The sequence below is a fragment of the Hakea prostrata genome, chromosome 2 (assembly GCF_041222555.1).
Source record: "Hakea prostrata isolate BN-2017 chromosome 2, UWA_Hpros_2, whole genome shotgun sequence".
Classification (NCBI taxonomy): domain Eukaryota; kingdom Viridiplantae; phylum Streptophyta; class Magnoliopsida; order Proteales; family Proteaceae; genus Hakea; species Hakea prostrata.
The window spans coordinates 7,669,547-7,693,851 of record NC_142601.1 but is presented as its reverse complement, the minus strand read 5'-3'; the positions used below and the strand labels follow the sequence as shown (position 1 = coordinate 7,693,851).

The 24,305-nt window shown below is 38.5% G+C and overlaps 1 protein-coding gene and 1 long non-coding RNA gene across 4 annotated transcripts; both read left to right on the top strand.

Annotated features, from left to right (window-relative positions):
* LOC149023561 (syntaxin-71-like) lies at nt 1-23,905 on the top strand. Of its 3 annotated transcripts, none has more exons than XM_089144102.1 (9): nt 1-372; nt 492-617; nt 1,284-1,446; nt 1,554-1,639; nt 1,734-1,802; nt 1,884-1,928; nt 2,043-2,105; nt 2,216-2,292; nt 15,874-17,380. In XM_089144102.1, exons 1-9 carry the CDS (start codon nt 217-219, stop codon nt 15,884-15,886), a joined length of 798 nt encoding a protein of 265 aa, XP_089000228.1. In that variant the 5' UTR covers nt 1-216; the 3' UTR covers nt 15,887-17,380. The 3 variants fall into 3 exon arrangements, with proteins under 3 accessions (XP_089000228.1, XP_089000229.1, XP_089000227.1); XM_089144101.1 differs by lacking the exon at nt 15,874-17,380 and adding an exon at nt 23,592-23,905 and having other exon boundaries at nt 4-372; XM_089144103.1 differs by lacking the exon at nt 15,874-17,380 and having other exon boundaries at nt 3-372; nt 2,216-2,296.
* LOC149023562 (uncharacterized) lies at nt 9,705-12,775 on the top strand. Its single transcript, XR_016171549.1, has 2 exons — nt 9,705-9,838; nt 10,777-12,775. It is a non-coding gene; the product is annotated as an uncharacterized LOC149023562 (long non-coding RNA).
* Nucleotides 23,906-24,305: the final 400 nt, after the last annotated feature.

Here is a 24,305-nt window from a genome sequence, read left to right as displayed (position 1 = left end):
CTCACTGTCTCACACACTTTCAAATTTATTTAGCAATTTTCAAGGGCAAAACCGGATTTAAACCAACCCCAACTAGTAGAAGCGTAGAAGAGGGCCCGGAGAACCAGGGAGAGAAATTCTGCTTGTGGCGTTTTCAGTTTTCCTGCATCTCTCTGCACCCTTAACTGAAGGCTCTTGTCTACTTGATAGACCAGAAAACAGAGAAAGAGAGCAAAGATGAGCGTGATCGACATTCTAACCCGTGTTGATGCGATCTGCAAGAAATATGATAAGTACGACATCGAAAAGCAAAAGGATCTGAACGTCTCCGGCGACGATGCATTCGCTCGTATGTACACTGTCGTCGAGACCGACATTGATGAAGCTCTTCAGGTCCATCTCCTGCTAATTCTAGGATTTGGCCTTATTTTGCCTCCGATCATGAAACACCTTATCAATATCGAAGATATTAAATAGCGTACTATTTTTTTCTTATTATTTCTTGGTTGCAGAAAGCGGACCTCGCTGCGAATGAGAAGAGCAGGGCCTCGGCTGTTGCTTTGAATGCGGAGATTCGTAGAACCAAGGCTCGATTGCTCGAGGAAGTCCCCAAATTGCAGAGACTAGCGGTTAAAAAGGTTTTATTATTATTTTTTTTTTGTCACATTTAAATTCTACCAGGTGTTATCAGTATTTGAGTAAAAAAGATTCATTTCCTTAAGGAGTTCAAAGATCTTTTTTTTGTACTTTAAATTTAGGAGCTTTTCTTGTATAAAGCTCTCTTCTTTGGACTTAGAAATGCTCTAGGGTTGACTGAAACTATCTTAACTAGAAGACAGCCTGATTCGAGGCGCTGAACAAATTGTGACACACGTTTTAATTCCATGCGATGTGAAGTCCGTTAATGCGATATTCATTATCAACTGCTTGAAATATTATGATGCTATTGTAGAGGACTCGATGGTGGAAAAGACCCGTAGGATCATATTACTTGTGTTCGTTGATGCATTTTGATTTAAGCCATAGCTTGTTACTGTGAGTTTGCAACAACTACATCTCAAAATTGTTCCATCTTGACTATATGATTTTATTGATTAATCAATGACTAGAGGGAGCTGTGGAATGAATAAAAAGATATTTTCAATTTTCTTTACTTGTTGCCTTTGATAGTCAAGTGTCAAATAATTAACATGATGCTTCGTCATTTATTTTTTGTATTTGATCTCATCTGAAAACTTTGTGCACAAAAAAATGAAATTCTTAAAGGGTTTGATTAATAATTAAGGGAGATAAACCGATAACAGGTTAGTGGACTGACAAAAGAAGAACTTGCCACCCGTCAAGAATTGGTTCTTGCTCTGCCAGAAAGAATTCAAGCCATACCAGATGGGACCGCAAATGCAGCAAAGAGAACTGGAGGTTGGACTGGCTCTGCTTCTCGTCCAGAAATCAAATTTGACTCATCGGGTGAGTGATCTCACTAACTGAGGTCCCATTTGCATGTCTACCTTGCCATTGCTACTTCCCACACCACCAGCAAGTAATGCTTTTTGTTTCTCGTTTCAAAATTTCAGATGGAAAGTTCGACTCTGAATTCTTTCAACAAACTGAGGAGTCAAGTCAATTTAGGCAGGAATATGAAATGCGGAAAATGAGACAGGCAAGTGTTGCTTATCAGTTCCAAATTACTCTTGATTTTATTGTTCATGTGAGAATAATGGAATTTTGCACATTATAATTTGGATCTTGTGCAGGATCAAGGTTTGGATGTTATAGCAGAAGGGTTAGATACTCTGAAAAACATGGCTTCTGACATGAACGAGGTTGGTTGTTTTGTGAGTCTTTTTGAAACAATATGTACTGGGATACACGGGGGATTGATCTTATGTTTGTAATATGTTCAGGAATTGGATAGACAAGTGCCTTTGGTTGATGAGATCGAAACCAAGGTAAAACCCTGTCCCAGTCATTATCTTTTTGTTATTTTAAAGTATATCATGGGAGCTCACATGATGGATGAACTTTATTATTTATTCTTTTGTATGATTTTGGTGCTCCTCCAGGTTGATAGGGCTAATGCTGACCTCAAGAACACTAATGTTAGACTTAAGGAGACTGTTACCCAGGTATTTGAGTTTTGCCTGTTTCTGATTTGGGTACAACCTTTCCAGTGGGATTATTTACAGATTCACCTTTTTAAGATGGTTGGCTAATGGTACATTTTGTTTTCTTCCAGCTGAGGTCTAGCCGGAACTTCTGTATTGATATTATTCTGTTGTGTATAATTCTTGGAATTGCTGCATACCTTTATAAGTAAGATTCTTCTCCCTTCTTATGTAGCTCAAAAGCATTTAAAGGTAGAAGAGAGTATTGCATATTTTGTCATGAGTTTCTTTGCCTTTTAATTTTTAGCTTGGGAAGTATCCCTTATCTATTTTCTTTAGCTTTTATGCGCTAATGCATGTATTTCTAAGAATTGTTTCTCACCCTACTCTATTGCAATGCTTGTCCGTTTTGAGAAAGTGCACATTCTAAACAATCCTAATCAAGTGATATAATCAGGAGGCAAGGCAGAAAGAAGGCCCAAAATCATCCTCTTCATGGGGTCCTAAAAGGTGGCTGAACCTAGTGAGGGGCTGTTTGGTCACTTTACCACCCCTCTTTGAGTCCTGTTTTGGTCTTATTAGGTTCATCTTAATTTTAGGAGTCCAAATCTACTTTTTGTTTTGAGCTTTGAGTCCTCGGTTATCAAATTATGACAGGTTCCTTGTCTCATTAGGAGTCCTAATTGGAATACTATTTTCAAGTTGGATTCCTTCTTAAAGTAGGAAGTTTAATTCTATAGTTTTTGTTTTGTTTAGTGAGTTCTTAAATAGAATTCCTGTTCTAGTTGTTTTGAGTTGAGTCTTAGTGTGAGAAGGAATTCCAGTCCATATAGAATTCCTTGTTTACTCCTAGTCCAAGTAGTCTTCTTTTATTTGTTGAGTCCTAATATGATTTCCTTCAATTGTAAGGCAATAAATATAGCCACCCCCTGTGTAAACAAATCAGATTATGATTATTTGAAGGAAGAGTGAAGTTGTGGGATCCCAAGGTGGAGGCTTGTGGCTGGTTGTGCTGCGGAATTTTGCAATTCCAGATTCTGTGTTTTCCTCTCAAAGCCTGTGGCAGTGTTGGACCTTCAAGGAGTTTAGCAAACTGTTCAAGGGTTTTCTTCCTCAACAACAGCAAGTAAGCTTAAGCCCCCACCCCAATCCTACCTTCCTTTTGTTCTGCATCCCTCTTGCAGCCCTCGCGGCCTCGCCATTCCCCAAAACTGTAGGTTGTCAATGTCCAGCCCCCAACCCTATCGCAGTTTCTCCTAGAACCCTATGGCAGTAACCCCTCTCCTCCTATCCCCTCCATTCCCAGCCCCCATCTCTCATTCTTTTCTTCTTCTTCTTCTCTTCCTTCTTGTGGCAGCCCAGAAACCCAGAAATTTCTTCAAACCCTAGGACTCCTGAACCCCTTAGTCAAACCCTACCCCCTTTAGGAGTTAATTTCCACCTCCCATTTGCTACCCTCAATCTCCTACTTCAGCCTTACCCCATCACCCTAAAGCCTAGTAAACCCTTACTTTTCCCTTAAAAATTCTAAATCCTAAATTAAGTTTCCCATCATATCTCATTAACCTCTCGTACCATCCCCATCCTATTCTAGGATCAACATCCCCTTCCCCTACCTTACCTTTGATCCTAGCCCTAACCCTAACCCTAACCCTAACCCCAAAACCCTAGAAATCATAAAAATTCTAATTTTGGAAACCCTAAGCATTTCGAATTAATTCTGATACAAATTCTGTTAAACTAGAATTAAATTCCCTCACTTCCCAACCCTGCAAGAACCCTACTTCCTCACACCATCATTTCTGAAAGAACCCTAAACCTCCTATGCCCTAGCAGCAGCAGTATAAGGGCAAACACCCATAACTGCAGGGCATAATTGATCAAGACAAGCCCCCCTGTATTTGATCTAAACTGTTGCTGTCCACAATCCACATCAGGAGACTTAGTTGCAGGGTTATTTGAGCCTATACAGCTGCTGTCCATTAAGAAGTGACTGAGATTTTGCCTGGACAGCAGGGTTAAAGCCCTAAATTACTGCTGGTTTTCTAGAAGAGGATCCTGAAGACTAGCCCTCAATTTGGTCTACTTTAGAAGAAACTTCTTTTGTTTTCGAACACTATGACATGGCACATGGCATTCATGTCGTTTAGAAGGAGAATAATGCATGTCGGCTCCATCAGACCATGGCTGGAATCTTTCCAACATGTCATAGTTCATATCAGTGAAGAGTCACAGGCTCATTATATTGTGTTGTTGGGACATGGAAGTTTGAGGTGTTTACGACATATGCATTCAGTACTTAGGTGTCTGTCATGCAGTTCAGGATAATTTGTGCCGCAATGACACCCCTACTCCCTCATCTTTCTTCCATGCGACATTCATCGAACCCCCAACCTCTGCTCTTCCCCCTTAAAGTTTCCACCAGATAAAGTGAATAAAAGGAAAGAAAGAGAAAAATAGAACATGCTCATGCCTGCTTCTTTGGAGTTGCAGTCCCTCTTGATTCTTTGAAGTCATTGTCCTCCCTGGTTGACTCTTATGTCGCAGTCTCTCGTTGTTGAAGTCAAACGTCATTTATCAACCATTGGTTCTCGGGGGGTTTGCAAAAGTAGAAGATAATTCAGTCGCTTATTCCACCCCTCCCTCACAATGGATTCATCCGTTAAGACCTTACACCTATCCCCATATTTTCCCACTTTATTCTTGAGACCCTTTTTGATCTTATTCCATACCTGATCCCAGATTAACTCCCTATATAAATATTTTGGCGCCAATGTTGGTGTATGCATGGATCTTATGGCGTTGACTAGATGTCAATGTGCTGTGGTAGTTTTGGCATCCTGGTGGTGATCAATGTGTAGGTGCCTTGGTTGGTGTCACCTTGATTTTTCCCCCCGGCCCCCGGGTCGCCTTGTCGCCGAGATGCTGTGACAACTACTTGTGTATGAAAATGGTTATTTTCCTTTCATGCTCCTTGCCCTTTACTTTTGAAATACTATTTGTGATTAATCATATCTACTGTTTTGCCACTAGTATGTGGGTATTTTATAGGTGTCACAACGATGAGGCCGTTTAAGCCAGTTGAGGCGATGAGTTGACGAGGCACCCTTAGAGGCACTTTTGAGGCGGTCAAGGCGTTTTGAGTGAAATTCTTAGTGTACATCTCATATACTCTAGTTCATTATAAATTTATCATATCTCATATAATAAAAGTACTGACACTAGCCTACCTTAAGTCAACCACACATAGTAATTAACTAGGTCCTAAAAAAATTACAACTATCATATTTTCATTAATAATTGAATTCAAGAATCAATATACAATAGAATGGGATTAAATACATAGATGCATAAGCAAAAGAAGTAGACAACATACCTTTATTAAACGTCACCAGCACCACCTGCAACTCCACCTCCACCAGCACTTGCAGCTTCACCTCCTCCACTAGGCACCAAGTCTTGCAGCTTCTCTACGTTGTTGAGCTCTAGCCAACTCCACTTGATACAAGTTTTCAGCAGTAGCTTCCTGCACCTCAGGAGGGACTTGGCGGCAATTGGGTTTATCTACGTAACCTCCAATGAAGTGTTTCTTGAACCTTCTTTTACCTCCATGGATGACTCTACCACAATAGTTACACATTGTACTTGTCTTCTTACGTCCATAGGGACTCCATGTTGCTTGGCAATAGCCTCATCCGCCATTGTCTAGTATTAGGAAATAGGACTATAGGAGACAAAAATGAAATAAAACATATAGCCAAATATCCTCATAAGTAGAAGAAGAAAATGAAACAAAACATATAGCCACATATCCAAATACAAAGTTTTAAATATTTAAGCAAACAATCCCACTTATCTCTAAAGTCTAATGTCCAAATCCCAAATATAACAAAACATCCATATTCCAAATTTTTTAATAAAAATCCATAATCCCATATCCAAAATTCCCAATACAAGCAACTAGTTATAATCATCATCAAGCAAATTGGTAGAAAGTGGGAGATCTTCTCGAAGTTGTTGCTCCGAAGAGGTACTTGTCCTAGACCTTAGACCATAATCATCTACAATATTCTTATCATCATTCAAATCTTTCCACTTCTTCCATTTCTCCATCAGAATTAGAGTTATGTTCTTCAACTACCCTCTTCAAAAACCTGTGACGTGAGTAGCATAAATTAACTCCAGCGGATGTTAATTCACTTGGTTGACCTCTCCTTGGTCTATTCTGGCCGTTAAGTGATGTAGATGCCCCCATAGCTCTATCGGCAGTGCTCCAAGTAAGATCACCCTTAGGTTGGACTAGATCATCAGGCGAACTAACTATCCACTCACTACTCCAGTCAAGCTCATCAAGGAGTAGGAGATCATAATTTTTATTCTGTAATTGCCTTTCATTGAACCTTTCTTGAAGACGGCAATTGTATTGAATGAAAACTAGATCATTTAATTGCTCATGTGCCAGCTTATTCCTCTTCTTGGTGTGAATCTAAAGTCATAAGCAATTGAAGAGAATCCCAAGTCATTCTTCCAAATTTTAAACTTTAAAAGTATTTTAAATACTTAAATCACTTAATACTTATAGACTCAAATGTGCTCTTATTCTGTTCAAAACCAGAGGAGGAACAACAAAGGCCTAGTATCCTCCTTGCAATCCTTGTAAGCTTAAAGGCATGTCCTCCATATGTATCCCACCAACTAACTATAATATAAAAAAGTAGATAAACATAAAAACTAGAGTTACCAACAAAATAAGTATAACTAAAAACAAAAAGCATACAAGTAAAAATTTAGGAGGACTCAGTTGTACACTGTCTTATAGCCATACTTGTGGAGAAAAGACCTCTAGTTTGCTTGGATTCACTTGCTTAGTGTAATACCTTATCTTGCAACAACTTCATTGAAAGAACTTTGGAGATAACTAATCAACTCACAATCATCCACAACATTTAAATTATAGAACTTCCTAGGATTAAAATAATGTTGCAGCATAATCCATATAGAGGTCTCTCTATCTGACACTCCCATCGCCTATCAATTATTTGTATGCCTTCTTTCTAGAGTCGTTCTTTACCTCCAACATTTTCCTTTATTCTTCTCTTAGCCTCTTGCATGGTTACAAACACTTCAAGCTTCAGGCATTGTGGGTCTAACAATCCTCAATACAACCATAAGAGGATGTGATGCTTTAATGCAATCCTCCACACCATGCCAAAGTAGCAAATGTTGTTTCAACTACTTTCTTCCCTACCTCTGTCTTGGACAAATTGGATTTTGTCCACTTGTTAGAAATGAATAAGTGTCTTTAGTCATCTTTGTGTTTTGGCAAGCTTTGGAGTGTCAAGAATGAAGTGACAAATCTCGTCACTGCAGCCCTCACAAGATCCCTACCATTTGTCTTATGTCTCAAGGCCTCTAACAATCTTGCGTGCCATAAATGAAGGTGGTTATTCTCTTTGCCTGAATTATTACCCTCTTATATTGTTTCAAATTCTTAATGTCTTCTAGCATCAGATCAAGACAGTGGGCTGCATAAAGATTCCAATAAAATATTGCCATATTCTCCATTAATAATGCTTTTGTTGCTTTGTAGTTTGAGACATTATTAGTCACCACTTGAACTACATGCTCTTCCCCAATTTCTTCAACTTTACTATCCAATAATTGAAAGAGCATTTATGCATCTTGCACATGGCTAGATGCATCCTTAGAATGAAGGAAGATCGTTCCCTCTGGACAATTCACAAGAAAATTGATGAGGTGCCTACCCTTTTATCAGTCCATCCATCGAACATGAGTGTGCATCCATGCATCTTCCATTACCTTTCATAACTTTTCCTCATCTCTATCTTTCTTTCATTTGCATTCTTCAATAAAGGCACCTTGAATTCATGGAAAGTTGGGGGCTTATACCTACAACTATATTATGCAATAGACTCCATCATCACCTCAAAACTTTTAGCTTTAACTGCATTGAATGGAATACCGCACTGATACATCCATTCAGCAATGTGGTTATCCACTCGCTTATTTTCTTCCAAGGATCTCATTCTATTGAAGACTGTTGTCTGAGTAGTACCTTTTGCCCTCCTATCATCAACAACTTCTTTAGGGTGCGTCTAATGTGCATATCCACTAGACCCCTTATTGGTGCCTTAGTGAGGGCACTTTTCAATCTCTTTGCTATAGTTCTAGAGCTTGGTTTCTTGGAGGACAATTCAAACCCAACACAAGGAACCGTCCCTCTTTTAGTAGAGGCAAGAGTAGGATCTTCTTCTCCACTTGGGAACATCATCATACTCCTCATCATCCAATCAGTAACAATTGCCCTCTTCTTATTTTTCAACAACACTGCATTCATCTCTTGAGCCATTGCTGCAGTGGTCTTGGTGCACTTTGTAACATCACCATATCCACCCACTAGTTGTTGCTTCAAGCCTTCAATTTTGTAATTCCTCCTTTAAGGTCTCTGTTGCACAAAGTGCGCTTGACTGTGTTCCTATCAGCTACATCTGGCCAATGCCCGTACTTCCACCACGGTTCATTCGATTTGGCCTTTATCTTTGGGTCTTTAGAGGGATCATAACTTGCTTCACCCCCACTAGCAACAAGCATCGGATTATCACTTGAGGTCATTTTAGATAACTAGGATATTTTTATAGATAAAAAACAGGAAACACATACATATAATCAGCCAAAATGAATAACAATAATAATAACAATGATACCATATGATTGACTTGACTAGTTAACTGCTTCATCTAGTAATTAAAAAGAACAAAAGTTTTATGGATCACTATTAAGAAAACCAACCGAATCATTTACAGTTGCATGAAAGGAGCAGAGCACATGAGGTTACAGTAGGGGTAAACAAAGAACAATCACTCTCGAAAATATTCCAGTTTTGAAAGATAACCAAGACTTGAGATCTGAGTTACAAACACCACAAGTGAACAAAAAGTCCAGCTAATACTTTTTTGTGCTGATAAAATCCCAAGTAAAAACCACAAAGCCAATTAAACATCTATAAAGCTTCTATGTTGAACTGATCAAATGTCATGTCATTTATCAAAAAATTTTCAAGAACCCATCTGCCTAGTCAAGGTGTACCATTTGACATTTTCATGCACCTGAGTTTGTCTTCTAATTCTTTTTCAAAATGAGAAAACTAAGAGAATCTCAAAAGAAACTAGCAGAGCATGAGGGTATTCAATAACAGGTCATACAAAATCTCCAAGGGCAAAACATATTGATTAAGCAGTTCTGGAAACAGAGGTAAAAAATAAAATAAAATTGCCAGAGACATACCATCACCTGAGAAGATGATGAACAAACACCCAAAAGATCGCTGGAGTTTATTGCAAATCAATGATTGTTTTGTTAAGATTATTTGGCTTAACAAAATTATAGACTAATGAAAGGAAAAAAAATGTGAAGAACAAGAAAACATCATCGCCAACCTTCGCCTGAGATGAATAGATGATGCTATGCAAAGAACCACTGGGGTGCCGCTGCAACTTGAGTTACTTTGACTGCTGCTGGTGCTACAACTTGGTTTCTACCAGATTTTTTCTTTTTTTTTTTTTGGGGGGGGGGGGGGGGGAGGAAAAAGAAGAAGAAAGAAGTTGCTGGAGAGAGTAGAAGCACCTACCGTCGGTCGCTGCAAGCCTCTGAGCTGGAAAGTGGTGGTCGTTGCAAGTCTCGGTCGTTGTCGATGGCAAGAGAGGGAGAGAGCAGCGAAAGTTTTAGGGCTTTAGGTAATGTAGTACTGTATTTGAATGATCAAAACAGTAGTCAAATAGGACCTTTCACAGGGAATCAACTTCAGATTTGATAGACTTAAGATAAATAAAATTCAGATATAATGGAAGGCTGAAAACCGAAGTGGTAGAACAAGGATATTGGTTTAAGAACAAGGACTAACTAGATCTTCAAAACAGCAGTATGCTATAAAGAAGAATGGATGGAACAATATAAGAGAAATAAGAGAACAATAAGGACAACAAAGTAACATGTAACTCCCGGGCTTCTCACTGCAAGGTGGATCGATTTGATCAAACACCAACCTTCCTTGATCAAACACAATGAGTCTTAACACCCGGGCTTCTCACCGCAAGGTGGATCGATTGGATCGAACACCAATCTACCTTGATCAAACACAAGGGTTCTCCAAGAGGAGGAATGCTAGCAAGCAATTTGATTTCATTTCACAAGTTGTTTTTTTCATCTCTTACATAAGTCTCTTATATAGCACTCTAAAGAGACATAAACATTAAGGGTAATATCCAACCACTAGCTAACACAACCTATACAAACATTAATGGAAACATCCAACTACTACCCAAGACCACTAGTCAAAACAATAATGGAAACATCCAACTACCACCCAACACCACTAGTCAAAACAATAATAGAAATATCCACCTACTATACCCCACCACTAACCACACCACCTACTAGCTCCTTTTGTTGACTTTTCAAAGCTAAACTTGGGCTTAGTTCAAATTAGTGGGCTGATATTCTTCTTCCACTAAAGTGATCCAAGCCCATGAAACCATGGGCTCATTTTAGCCCACTCCAATAGTCCTAGCCCATGCAAGCCATGGGCTGTTTTGGGTCATGTCCTTAGGCTTTAATGGGCTTGAGCTTTGGGCTTTTCTCTCTTTTGTATCTGCTGCCAATTCTGCATCATTAGGACTTGAGTTTAGAATCTTTGGGCTTTATACTCTTGTCACTTGATAGTTTTTTCTTTGGGAGGGGGGGTATTAATGTAACAATTTGATCCCATGTAGCATCATTGTATGCATATTAGTGCCAACCAGTACTTAATTTCCAATCGGAGTCTAATTGCCAATTAATTCTCTGCCTTTGATTTGGCATCATTGATATTTGGTTTTAAAAACATCAAAAAGTCGGTTGCCTAGGGGTCTAGGGTGTCTGAGGTGCCGGAGGCGACACCTTAGACACCAAGGCTGCCGCCTTATGGGCTAACAATAAGGCGATGCTCGACTTAGGGCCTCCGAGGGCGCCCGGCCGCCTAGGCGACACCTTAACAAGTATGATCTTAGTTTGAGTTATTTTAGCTCATGTAGGCGGCGGTGATTTGGTTGATTTCATATCATATAAAATTTCTGAATCCTATTGTCACTACCAATTTGGATGTTCTATCCATGTCTTAACCTTGGTGGCCAATAGTGAGGTTCTCCAACAGTTCACGTTTATCCTATGTGCATGCATGCTCCGACGCTTTTCAAAACCATTGGATTGCATTTTAAAGGGTAGAATATAATATACAACAACAACAACAACAAACATTGTCCCAACTAGATGGGGTTGGCTACATGGATTCTTGCCTTCAATCAATTTTGTTTGAGGTCAGGCTAGATACGAGGCCTAAGCTATGCAACAACATGATAGGCTATTCTTTGGGATCTAGATGAAGTGCTAGAAGTTAGATTATTAGTGATGTGAACACAAAGACCCCTTGGCCGAAACCCTAATGGGGGCCCCTAGGGAGGATTTGAGAAGCTTCGATGAAGATGCCCAGAAGGGGTATTTTGGGCATTTTAGCCCTTAATTTACTTTTGAATTTAATTTTATAATTTGGTTAAGTCAGTCTGAGTCTAATTTGGAGTTGTTTGAGTCTTCTATTGTGAGTCCAGTTTGATGTTAGGTTGGTTGCTTTGGTTAAGTTATCTAATTAACATGTGCTTAAATAGATAACTTAAAGTATGTAATGAGATTCCAATCTAAGGGCTGGACTGTCATGGTAATTTGAGTCCTTTTTAATTTAGATAAAAGTGTAGTTGAGTTGTAATAGGATTTCATCAATTAAAGAGATGTAAGCTATATTCAGATTTGATGAGTTAAAACTTTGCATGTAATTGCTTGTGTTTGGTAGGGTTCCTAAGAGGGACCTGCCATTGTCATTGTGAGGGTTCCTGAGATAATTCCAGCATTCAAGCAAGTCTGCAATCAGGTTTTAAAGCTTCCATCATCAAGTCCAGCAGCATTCTTCAAGCTTCCACAGTCCTGAGTAAGTCACAGTCCCTTCCCCCACCAATCCCAGACTCCCTTGTCTATCCACAACCCTTTTCTTTACCCCTTCCCTTAGCCCCCGCAACCCTAAAAGCCCTCCCATTCCCGCCGTAATTCTCCTGCCCCTCATTCCCCTCTGTTAGGCCTTGGAAACCCTTCCAATTCCATCGCAATTCACCTGTCCCCTCCCTTACGGTTTCCCCTCCACCCTGGCCACTTCCCTAGTAGCAGCAGCCTCCCCCATCTCCTTCTTCTTCCTGCGACACCAGATCCTAACCTCGTTAGGACCAGGGTGGTCATCGATCACAAAGGTGCGATGGTTCCCTAATTCCTTGCCCTGTTTTCAACCATCCAGCTCTTTAGAATTGCTTAAGTCTATAGAGCTAAGTCCTAACACTAGTTTCCCCAAAGCAGCCCTAAATTCTGGTTTTCAGAATTTCTGCACTTCATCTTCTTCGAGTGGAACTGCAGAATTTTGAGGAGTCCTGGAAACCCCTAAACCCTCTTACCATCAACCTCTAACTTCTCTATAACAGTTCCCAAACTGCAGAAGTCACAACCTTAGTTCTAAACAGTAGGACAGCAGCCATTCTCCAAACCCTAACCCTAGTTCTGAAATTGAGACCAAAGTTCAAGTCTGAGCTTCATTCTTCAAAGAGTTCAGATCTGAAACTTATCTCAAGCAGGCCTGAATTGTTGAAGAAACCCTAGAAAACCTCTCTAACCCTGGGCAGCCACATTCTAGGGTACTTGGCTTATCTAACCCTAGATATGTGGTTTCATCAAGTAGGGTACTTGGCTTCCAGTTCTTTAGTTTCTGTATTTAAGCTACTGTGCTAGTCAAAGAGTTGGTCTTAATTGGAAGTCTTTTGATTTTCTATATAGGTGATGTAACCCACATTGCTAGGGGGACAGATTGAATGGAATTGATTGAGTTATGTTTGTGAGAGACTGTGTGGTTGGTCTGTGTGTATGCACCCTTCACTCTTCTAATGCGATTTGCTTTCCACATTCTTCCTATTGTTTTAGTTCTTCAAAGCCCACCATAGTGGGCCATCTCCAGGTCTGCATTACCAGCGCATTAATGTTTTAAGTATGTATAATATAGTTGTTATCTTGTTTCTTGATTTCTGAAGGTTGCTGTGACCAAAGTGTTTGTGGCTACAGATCATAGCTTAGAGGTCATATTCTTAGATAAAGTGGTTTATTTCTTCCAAGAAAAATGTATTCCATAAGAAAAAGGAAAGGGTGTTATCAAACTGGGTAGTTGGAAAAAAAGGGGTTCTCCTCTGTCCTGTCTGTTCTTTTTCATCGTCTCACTGTTATGAATTTAACCATCTATCTTCACCAAAGTGATTCTCTGCCTTTTGACATCCAATGTAGTCTTAGCTAGTGTCATGAGCTGAATATTTAATGGACCCTGACTTTTAGCAATGTCTTACTGTATCATGATGTATAGCATTTTTAAATTTGAGAAAAACCTTAGCATTGGAAAGTTGAAAAATGCACCTACCTTCAAAAATCCAATTTTTGTTCTTGAATTGGGGGATAACTTCTTTTATTATAGTAGAATTGGCGAAGCTATTTGAGCATCATTGCTCAGTGTCACTGCTTCTCCATGGTTGGCTCTGCAATCAGAGGTCCTTCAATGCCGTCCCGGTTAGGATTCATTTCCTCAAGTTGATGCTCTATTTCTTCTTGATGCTTGGCCCTCAGAATTTGAACCAAAATGTTTTCAGTTGTAGGAATTTGATCTGCTTGGTTCTAATTTAAGAGCATCCTGGATGAGTAACCCAGACCTTTGGGTTACATCATAGTTGCTTATTGATGAATAATATCTTATGTTAATCAAATACAAATTCATCTACTTAAAAATAAGTGCTGTGGGGACAGATGATGCTTATGTAGTGCCTATCCTGGTTTTCAGCCATGTTTTCACAAGCTTTTATGTGGGTCAATGAAATTTATATTGGTTTTTTGGTCAAAACTTGCCAAATATGGTTGAAAGATTTTAAAACTGGTGAGTTGGGTTGAAACAAATGACTTTTTCAACTTGACCCATATCTCATCTCTGTTTCCTGCAAAACTGAGATCTCTCTGTTTCTGACTTTTGACCTCATCTTCTGTGATGACAAGCATCAATGGTGCTATGTTTTGAACTTTGAATTTATGGAGTTGCATATAAATGAGGAGAGTGAAGATTTCCTTATAATTAATAATGCAAGACCAGAACCAAACAGATCTAATCCCAGGAAGGTTCAATTAGAGAGCCCTCCAATAACTAGGAAAATCATGAGGGATCTGTGGTAACTATGAAACTCATGAGAGAATGAGAATAGTTTGCTGTTGAAGAAGCATATACCGCTCACATTGCAACCTGTTGAAGCAGCAATGATCTTGATGTTATGATCTTCCACGAAATCACTGTGACTATCAGTTGACACTAAAAGAAATCCCAGAAGCTTGTAGCACTCTTAAGATCTATTTGAACAAAAATTGGGTTTGTATTCCAGAATCAATTGATGGATGGAGGAGTTGAATGGTGAATGGTGGGGTTGATTATCATACCCATCATATCTAAAATTTTTATTAATCCAGTCCATGGACAGTGTTAGCCTCCCTAATGAATTTATGTAGAAGATTCATAAATAAACTTACACACTAACGAGTAAAAGACTTAACTCAATACTTAGCTAGTAAGGTATCATAAATTGACTTGGAAAGTGAAATAATAAAGAAAAGACTCAAAATGAGACTCCAATTAAACTAATCTAGTGAATCTCATTTCCTACTTTTTAACCATGTTTAGGCCCATTAAAATGGCCATGACAAATAAAAATCATGGCATTATAAACCCACATAACCCAACCTAAAGCTTATTAAAGTGTCTTGTCACATCAATTCCTGTTCAGGGCAACATCCTATGGTCAGTTCTTCTCCACAGTGTGAATTTTATTTCTCCCTCTAGTCATTTGAGTATTAGTTGTATTGTTAGAATTTTATATTTAAAACTACCGGGGTCCTTTTCCCTCTTATTTCTACCATGCAGGCCTTATTTCATTCTGGCAATAGTAACATGGCATCTCAATTCTCAAGCAGGCTGGCACTTTTTGGACAGAAGGTGAGATCAAGGGCAGTTTGGTTTGTCAGTGATGAGGGGTAGCATGATTAGAGGCAAATAATCATAATAATAGGTTGGGTCCTTTAATTTAAGAGATGGAACAAGAAGGGGGTTGGTAGGATGATGATGGACTATCAGGGAAGAGACTTAGGATTGTAGAGTAAGCGGCTGACGTGGCAACTTCGATACCTTGCTAGAAAAGAGGTAAGCTAGACTTCCAGGAAAATGATGGACTATCAGGGAAGAGACTTAGGATTGTAGAGTAAGCGGCTAACTTGGCAACTTCGATACCTTGCTAGAAAAGAGGTAAGCTAGACTTCCAGGAAAACTATTGGATTATAGGAAACTTGGGCATGTGTTAAGACTGTTGTGAAAGCTGTGGCCCATCAACCATAGGTCCTGCTGAGGGGATCTAGGTGGAAATGGATCTGATACAATGGATTGGAATTATTGCTGCTCATTTTTGTTCGCTTTGATAGCATAGATTATGCATTCAGGTTGGTTGGTGTGAATTGACGTATGCTTTTTATGTGCACAATGTGCAACAACTATACTCTCCTCTCTCTCTCTCTCATGTTAATATTTTCACTTTGCATAGTTCTTCTAATGGATCTGTGCTTGGTTTTGTTGCAGTGTGTTGAAGTGAAATGATGCAAATGGGTTTTCTGCTGCTTGTTTGAGTTTACTGTTGTCTGGAATTTCTTTTATTGAGGGCTTTCTATGTATTTGTGATACTGTCTGTAATTATTTTCTACTCTGGACTTGAGTGGCCTTCTTCAGTCTTGGGACATCCAGAACCATTTCCTTCAGATTCAAAGTCTAGTTATTAGGATATATGTCTCTGTATACTGTATCAAGTCATGCTATTTCTCACAGTTGGAGTGATCATATGTATAATCTCTGAATCATAGACCCATGTCAGTCTCACCCATACTGGTTTGTTTAGGTGAATTCATCCATTTCTGATTTAAAAGTTTGGCCAAATTTTGAACCCCCTAATGAAACATCTTAACGAATATCCAGATCCCAGCTTACAATGCTTCAGAAATTTTGGACATTTGGTTTTGTAATCTTTTTTTTCTAAAAAATGCACTGTTCCATCAAAATCTTGGTATTCTGCACCTGAAAATGGCCAAGCGGAATTCATAAAAAATTCAATGCTTAGAAAAAATTTCAGTTCTCTTGACCTGGTCTGAGACACTGAAATTGACAAGGTTTCTAACCAAGGATATGTGTTGGGTACTTGTATTACAAATTCTACAAAACACAATAATGAAATTGCAATACAATTGAAAGATGAAGATCCTTAGCCAATCCAGAGAGCTTGATGTTGCAATCGAACGAACCAGCGATGAATGAGGTTGATTCACACATTGAGGTAATTGATGCACCCTACTACCAAGGGTTCTTTGCACCACCACCTCCAACTAGAAGATGAGGTTAGTTCTTCTAGTCCCTTTAATGAGCCAAAAGTTAGAGCACAACACTTAGATAAACTCAAAGAAGGAAATGAATTTTGTAAAACAAATAATGTGAGTGTGAGGAGTGTTTCTATTACACACCACATGTAAGGAAGGGGCTGGGTTTATATAGGCCCAAACCACACCTTACACCCTTTGAGATTCTCAAGACAATGAATGGGGTCATTGAATCACAATGACTCACCTCTTCATAAGGGGGAGAATCAATGGACTTGTCCCTTCTCCACCAATGAGAATAAACCACCTTGACCTAACCTCCCCACTAAATGGAGAATTAACTCTCATATTCACCACTTTTGTATAAATCGGATTTAATCAATTCAATAACCTTCACCCTACTCATGGTAATGGCCATTAAAGGTCATGAAGTTGAAATGAGAATTGAAGGTCAATAGTTAGAATTTGAGTAAATTCCACCCTACAAGTAAGCCGACCTCATCACCATGATCAATATCTTTAAGGCCCATGATTAATGTCATGAAGAGCCTTATAACCAACGTCACGAAGGGCCTCCTTTACTCATGGGTGCCTTATTACCACCCTTACCTCATGAGTCCCACACACTAATAAAATAATTAAATAAAAGAAATGCAAAAACTTATTTTAAAACTTAATATAAAATTTTAATAAAAAACCTTACAATCCCCCACAAGTTTCAAAATTACAAAAAGGACACGTTTGGTGACTGTATTAGACACGAAATGACACACGCTGTAGGTGTCTTCCGGACTTGAACTTACACTAGGTCTAATGAGTCGCGTTACAAAGTATGGGTAGAGTCAAACTCCTTAAACCTTTCCTTATTAGCGTAGTTGACCGTCCCATCATCCATGTCCTAGAGGTCGACTTTTGGAGCTACCCTTTATATTACACATTGGACTTTTGAACCGGCCATGTCCCTTATCTTGGATTCATGAATGTTTAGAGAACTTACCTATAAGTTCTCATTGGCGGTGGCCAAACCCCCTACATCCATTTAGTTTAATCTCTAATGTGCACCACATCTAACTCACCCCCACATTCTTTGGGATTTAGACTAATTAAGAGCTTCGCTCAACCTTACTCTTATGGTAATACTATTACCTTCGTCTACACCCTAGAATGAAATAATTATATAGTAGTACTGAACCGGTCCTCCCATGATTTCGTTAGTACCCTTTGAACCTAATTCAGTTATTTAGCCTCTTCACATAGGTAGGGTATCCATCATGTGACCCGAGGATTAGACGTTAACCCCATTCCTGTAGATGCATTACACAAGTTTTTGACAGACATAGCCTTTGTGAACATGTTATCTTGATTCATTTCTGACTTCACATAATTGATAGCTATCATTCCTTCGTCTATGTATTGTTGCACAAGATTGTGCCTAAGGCGTATATGCCTCCTTTTATCATTGTACACCTTATTCTTGGCTAAGTGAATAGCCGCTTGGTTATCACAATGTAGTGATACCGATGGCGTTGGTTTTTCCCACAATGGTATATCTGCCATTAAATTTCTAAGCCATTCGGCTTCTTTTCCTGCCTTCTCTAAGGTTTTGAACTCTGCTTCCATGGTAGAACCTGTTCCACATGATTGCTTCGTGGATTTCTAGGAGATTGCACCGCCTGCTTTTGTAAACACATACCCACTAGTGGCTAAGGATTCGTTTGTATCCAAAATCCAATTAGCATCGCAATACTCTTTTAGAACTGTTGGTTTACCACTATAGTGTAAATATAGTCTACAGTACCTTTTAGGTACCTTAGTAATCTATTAATTGCACTCCAATGCTCTTTACTTGGATTTCGAGTATGTCGACTCAACTTTCCTACTGCAAGAGCAATATCCAGATGTGTGCAATTCATATGATATGAAACTGAACCAATGATTTGTGCATATCTTTTCTGGTTCATTGGTTCACCCAAGTTCCTTTTCAAATGACTTCCCACCTCTCAAGGTTTTTTGACCGCTGAAAGTTCATGGTAGCCATACTTTTTAAGAAGTTCATGTTTTTCACATACCGAGCTTGAGATAGTGAAATACTATTTCCTTGCTTGATGATCTTGATCCCAAGAATCATATCAGCTTCCCCTAAGTTTTTTGTGTCAAAATTAGACATCAAAAGATGTTTAGTTTGATTCACTATCGCCAAGCTCGTATCCATTATCAACATATCATCTATATATAGTAGAATAAATACGCCGTTACCACCGTGAAACCTGCTATATAAGCACTTTTCGGCATTATTGACAATAAAGCCATTTGAAATTAGAGCCTTGTCTAGTTTTTCATGCTATTGCTTAGGTGCTTGCTTCAATCCATATAAGGATTTTCGAAACTTGCAAACTTTTTGCTCTTGTCCTTTTACAATACAACCTTCTAGTTGTTTTATGTAAATTTCCTCTTCTAAATCACCATTTAGAAAAACGGTTTTTACATCCATTTGATGGATGACCAAATTATGTATTGACGCTATTGCCAACATAACCCTTATTGAGGCAATTCTAAATATAGGGGCAAATGTGTCAAAATAATCGATGTTTGGTTTTGCCTAAATCTCTTTACAACAAGTTAAGCCTTGCAACGATCAAGTGACCCATCACTTTTTAACTTCTTTTGAAATATCCACTTGGTCTCCAAAGTTTTAGAGCCAATTGATAAATCCACCAATTCCTAAGTACTATTCGCCAAGATTGAATCAAGTTCACTCTTGATTGCCTCCTTCCAAAAGATGGCATCTAGTGATGTGATAGCCTCTTTATAATTAAGATGATCCTTGTCTACCAAGTAAACAAGCCACTTATCATCCTTATATTTGGGTCTTTTAAGTCGTTTGCTCGTTCTTGGTTGATTTCCATCACTATTACCCAAGTCATAATTGATATTATTTTATTTGGATCCAATTCCCCATTGTTAATTGACTCTCCTTACTTATAGGAAAAGCGGAGTTAAAGGGGAATATACTTTCAAAAAACTCAACGTCCCTTGATTCTATGATGCTATTTGGTTCAATAACATCATCCATGGATTTAATTACCATGAACCGGTATGCCGTGCTATTTATCACATACCCCAAGATCACACAATCACATGTTTTTGGACCTGATTTTCTTTTCTTGGAATCCGGTAATAACACCTTGGCCAAATAGCCCTAAACACGTAAATGTTTTATACTTGGTTTTCTACTAAACCATTTTTTAAATGGAACCATACCGGTCTTGTTATGTGGGATTTTATTTGATAGATAACATGATGTCAACATGGCTTCCCCCCACAAATCAAGTGGTACATCAGAACTCAACAACATAGAGTTCATCATTTCTATTTTTCCTTTCCACTACCCCATTTGATTCCGGTTGGTACGGAGCGATCGTTTCATGGATAATTCCATTTTCCTCACCAAACTTATCAAGATTAAAATACTCAGTCCCTCTATCGGTTCTAAGTCTTTTAATCTTCTTGCCAAGTTGATTTTCAACTTTTGTTTTGTAAGATATAATGCCTTTCTGGCATCATCCTTTGATTTGAGCAAATATATCATGGGATATCTAGAATGATCATCTATGAATGTGATAACATAATTATTTTCTCCCCTTGACTCATATGACTTATATTCACTTAAATCACTATGGATCAATTCCAAGAGATCACTCATTCTATCCATAGTCTTGTGAGGCATTTTGGTTAACTTAGCCTCTATACTATACAAGTTTTACACTTGGCCTTGGGAGATTCTACCTTATTGATGATCATCCTTAATTTGCATAGTTTGGTGATATATTTCACACTACTATGGGCTAATCCACCATGCCACAAATAAAAAGAATTGGACAAAACAACAAAGTAAACAGAATAAGTGCTAGCCTTTTCAATTACAACATTGAAAACACTAAGAACAAACAATCCCTCACTAAGGTATCCCTTTCCCACAAATACATTGTTTTTAGTGATAATTGCCTTATCACTTTCAAAATCCAACTTCATTCCTACTTTATTAAGCGAAGGAATTAAAATTAAATTTCGCCTAATATCCGGCACATGGAGGACATTGGTGGGAACAATTGTCTTTCCCAAAGTGAGTTTCAAAATACCTTACCTTTTCCCATAACAAGGGCACTTTAGGAATTTTTCATAAATACCTTTTCATCATTTGAGCCCATGGAATAGGAGAAAAATATCTTGAGATCAGCACAGATGTGTCTTGTAGCACCGCTATCCAACACCCAATCCTTTGGTTTTTCAACCAGATTGGCTTATGTGATCTTAACTACAAATACATCATCTTCAACTAGGTTACCTTTTCAGTTTTTTTCTTCTTGAAGTGGCCAACCTTTCCACAAACAAAACAAGTTAATTTCTTCTTCTTAGAAGACTCATCATAGTCTTGATGACTTTCCTCTTTTTGTTTCGCTTGTTGGTTTCTATCAAGTTCGCTTTTAAGTGTCTTTCCCCAAGGTCTTTTTCACCCTTGTCTTTGAGCCTGTTCCTTTCTTCAATTTGATCCTTACAACCAGCTGTTCTAAGGTCACTCATGTCTTCTTATGTTTCATAGACATCTTGAAAGCATTTCATGAAAGTGGAAGTTTCTCAATCAAGGAACCGGTTACAAATTCTTTAGGTAAGACCATTTTCTCTTTTGCTAGATTCGCAACCAAAATTTGAAATAAATCAATTTGGGTTGATATGGTGTCACTATTTTTCATAGAAAAATTTAGAAAGCTAGCCACCAAGTATTTCTTTGAACCAATATTTTCAAGAGAATACTTCATAACCAAAGCATTCCAAATTGAATAAGCATATTCTAATGAACTATACATATGGTATAAGTCATTAGATAATGCATTCAAAATTTGATTCTTGCATGGGTAGTCTGCTTGAATCCAAGCCACCCTTTTGCTCTCCTTTACAGGATCATTACTTTTTTCTGGCATGGGTTCAGTCAAGGCAAATGCCACCCCAACTTGGGCTAAGGCAAATAAAAGCATTTGCCTCCACCGTTAGAAGTTTTGACCTCCAAAAACTGTTCGATTTTGTCGAACTTAGTGACAATCCTCTCATCTTACCCAAATCTGGGATAAGATCTGTCATTGTCAGGATTACATTGGTGGGGATTGAATCATGGGTAGCATAGAATGGATATTTCTTACTATCTCGGCCAATGAATGTGTTGTCTCCTTGTTTGTTGACGTTTCGTTCAATGGTATTGTTTGAAGGATCTCCTCCGGTGTTACAAACGTTTCCTTCAATAGTATTGTTTGAAGGATCTCCTCCGGTGTTAACTCCATCAACCACAATGTTGTTGTTCTTGTCTTTGTTGAAGTGTTTATCTCCAAGACTTGCCATTGGATCTTTCAGAATCAATTACCTTAAACTTGTTGGGTAAGTGTATTACAAATTCTACATAACACAATAATGAAATCGCAATACAATCGAAAGATGAAGATCCTTAGCCAATCCGGAGAGCTTGATGTTGCAATTGAACGAACCACCGATGAATGAGGTTGAGTCACACCTTGAGTGCTGTCTTTAAGGTAATTGATGCATCCTACTACCAAGGGTTATTTGCATCACCACCTCCAAGATAAAGCAACCTCCAACTAGAAGATGCGGTAGTTCTTCTTTAATGAGCCAAAAGCTAGAGCACAACACTAAGATAAACTCAAAGAAAGAAATGAACTTTGTGAAACAAATAATGTAAGTGTGAGGTGTGTTTCTATTACACACCACATGTAAGGAAGGGGTTGGGTTTATATAGGCCCAAACCACACCTTACACCCCTTGAGATTCTTAAGACAATGAATTGGGTCATTGAATCACAATGACTCACCTCCTCACAAGGGAGAGAATCAATTTTCTACTAATGGAGAATCAATGGACTTGTCCCTTCTCCACTAATGAGAATAAACCACCTTGACCTAACCGCCCCACTAAATGGAGAATTAACTCTCATATTCACCACTTTTGTATAAATTGGATTTAATCAATTCAATAACCTTAACCTCACTCATGGTAATGGGCATGAATGGTCATGAAGTTGAAATGAGAATTAAAGGTCAATAGTTAGAATTTGAGCAAATTCCACCCTACAAGTAAGCACCTCATCACCATGATCAAGACCTTTAAGTACCATGATCAATGTCCTGAAGGGCCTCATAACCAAGGTCATGAAGGGCCTCATAACCAAGGTCATGAAGGGCCTCCTTTACTCATGGGTCCCTCATTACCACCCTTATCTCATGGGTCCCACACACTAACAAAACAATTAAATAAAAGAAATGCAAAAACTAATTTTGAAACTTAATATAGATTTTAATAAAAAACCTAACAATATGTTACCATACTTGAAACGGTGGTTGTCATAGACCACACCTTTTCGCTTATTTAATGGAGAAATTCAAAGAAAGAAAACAAAGGAATGGTGATACAAAGAGAGCTAGAGTTGTGCTATTAAGGTCAGATTTTAGCAGTTAGGCTTGGTCTCACTTCGAGGTATAGGGTTAGGCTGTTTTGAAGTATCTCAAGTTGATCAAAAGCAGTTGCAGTTTATTATTTGTGGGTGTTATAGACTTATAGTTTGTGTATAATGGATTATGTTCTGAGATTATGGTTGGCGGAGGGTAACCTCTTCTGTTGATATGCACGTTTTGTAATAACCGTACTGGTGCAGGTTTACTCTTTCATGTACCATTTGTCAACTAATCTTAGATTTGCACTGTATTTCAGTTATAATTATTCAGTCTGCATCACAAATTGGTTTCTGTTTTACTACTATAGGCAGACAAAATCTAGTTATTGCATAATGAGTTTCTTATCAATGCATCCTGAGTACGTTATCCAACTTCTTTGCTCAGTTATCTAACAGACCTGTGCTTGGCTTTGCTGCAGTGTGTTGAAGAAGTGAAATAATTCAAATCGGTTTTCTGCTGCTTGTTTGACTCTGATGTCGACTAGAGTTTCTTCTATTGTTTTGAAGGCTTTCTTGCTATGTGTATTTGTCTTTTCTACCCCTGTCCAGTGTTGGGGGACCAGAGTCATTTTCTCCTTCATATTCAGATTTGTTCGTCTGGTCTGGGATGTCTTCTGCCTTATAAAGTTATGGTATTTCTCACAATTCCGGTGAATTATATGTATAATATTTGTATCATGTTTATCATCAAGTTCCAGTTCTAGGTTTCAGGACCCTTGTTGGGTTCAGATAAACCCATTCAGTTCTGTGTGATCTGAGATAAAAGGGTCAACTTTTGGTCAAATTTTAGCTATAACAGCTCAAGCGGTATCATGTCAGTATTGCCAGAGATGCATGTTGCTGATACAATACTAGAAAGAATGGTTGTCACAGACCATTCCTCTCTTAAAAGAGCTGAGTAGAAAAGAAAGAAGGAATGATGGTGAGGGGCTAGATGTGTTATGCCATTTAGATTAAGTCCCACCGACTTGTTCCTGGAATCTTATGCTCTTGTCTCCTTAGTGTTTCAGGTTGAACAAATTCAGTTGCAGCTTCTTGTTGATAGGTGTTACATGTTCTGAAACTGCGATGACAAGAAGCACAATTACAGGTATCTACCTGGGTTCATGTTGTCTTATGGGTGAAGTTCTACG

What these genes read in the sequence shown, in the direction of transcription:
- LOC149023561 (XM_089144101.1), top strand. Translation starts at nt 217, where the DNA reads ATGAGCGTGATCGACATTCTAACCCGTGTTGATGCGATCTGCAAGAAA. An exon ending in TGGCTTCTGACATGAACGAG is followed by an intron (nt 1,803 to 1,883) that starts GTTGGTTGTTTT and finishes TAATATGTTCAG; the next exon opens with GAATTGGATAGACAAGTGCC. An exon ending in TTGATGAGATCGAAACCAAG is followed by an intron (nt 1,929 to 2,042) that starts GTAAAACCCTGT and finishes GTGCTCCTCCAG; the next exon opens with GTTGATAGGGCTAATGCTGA.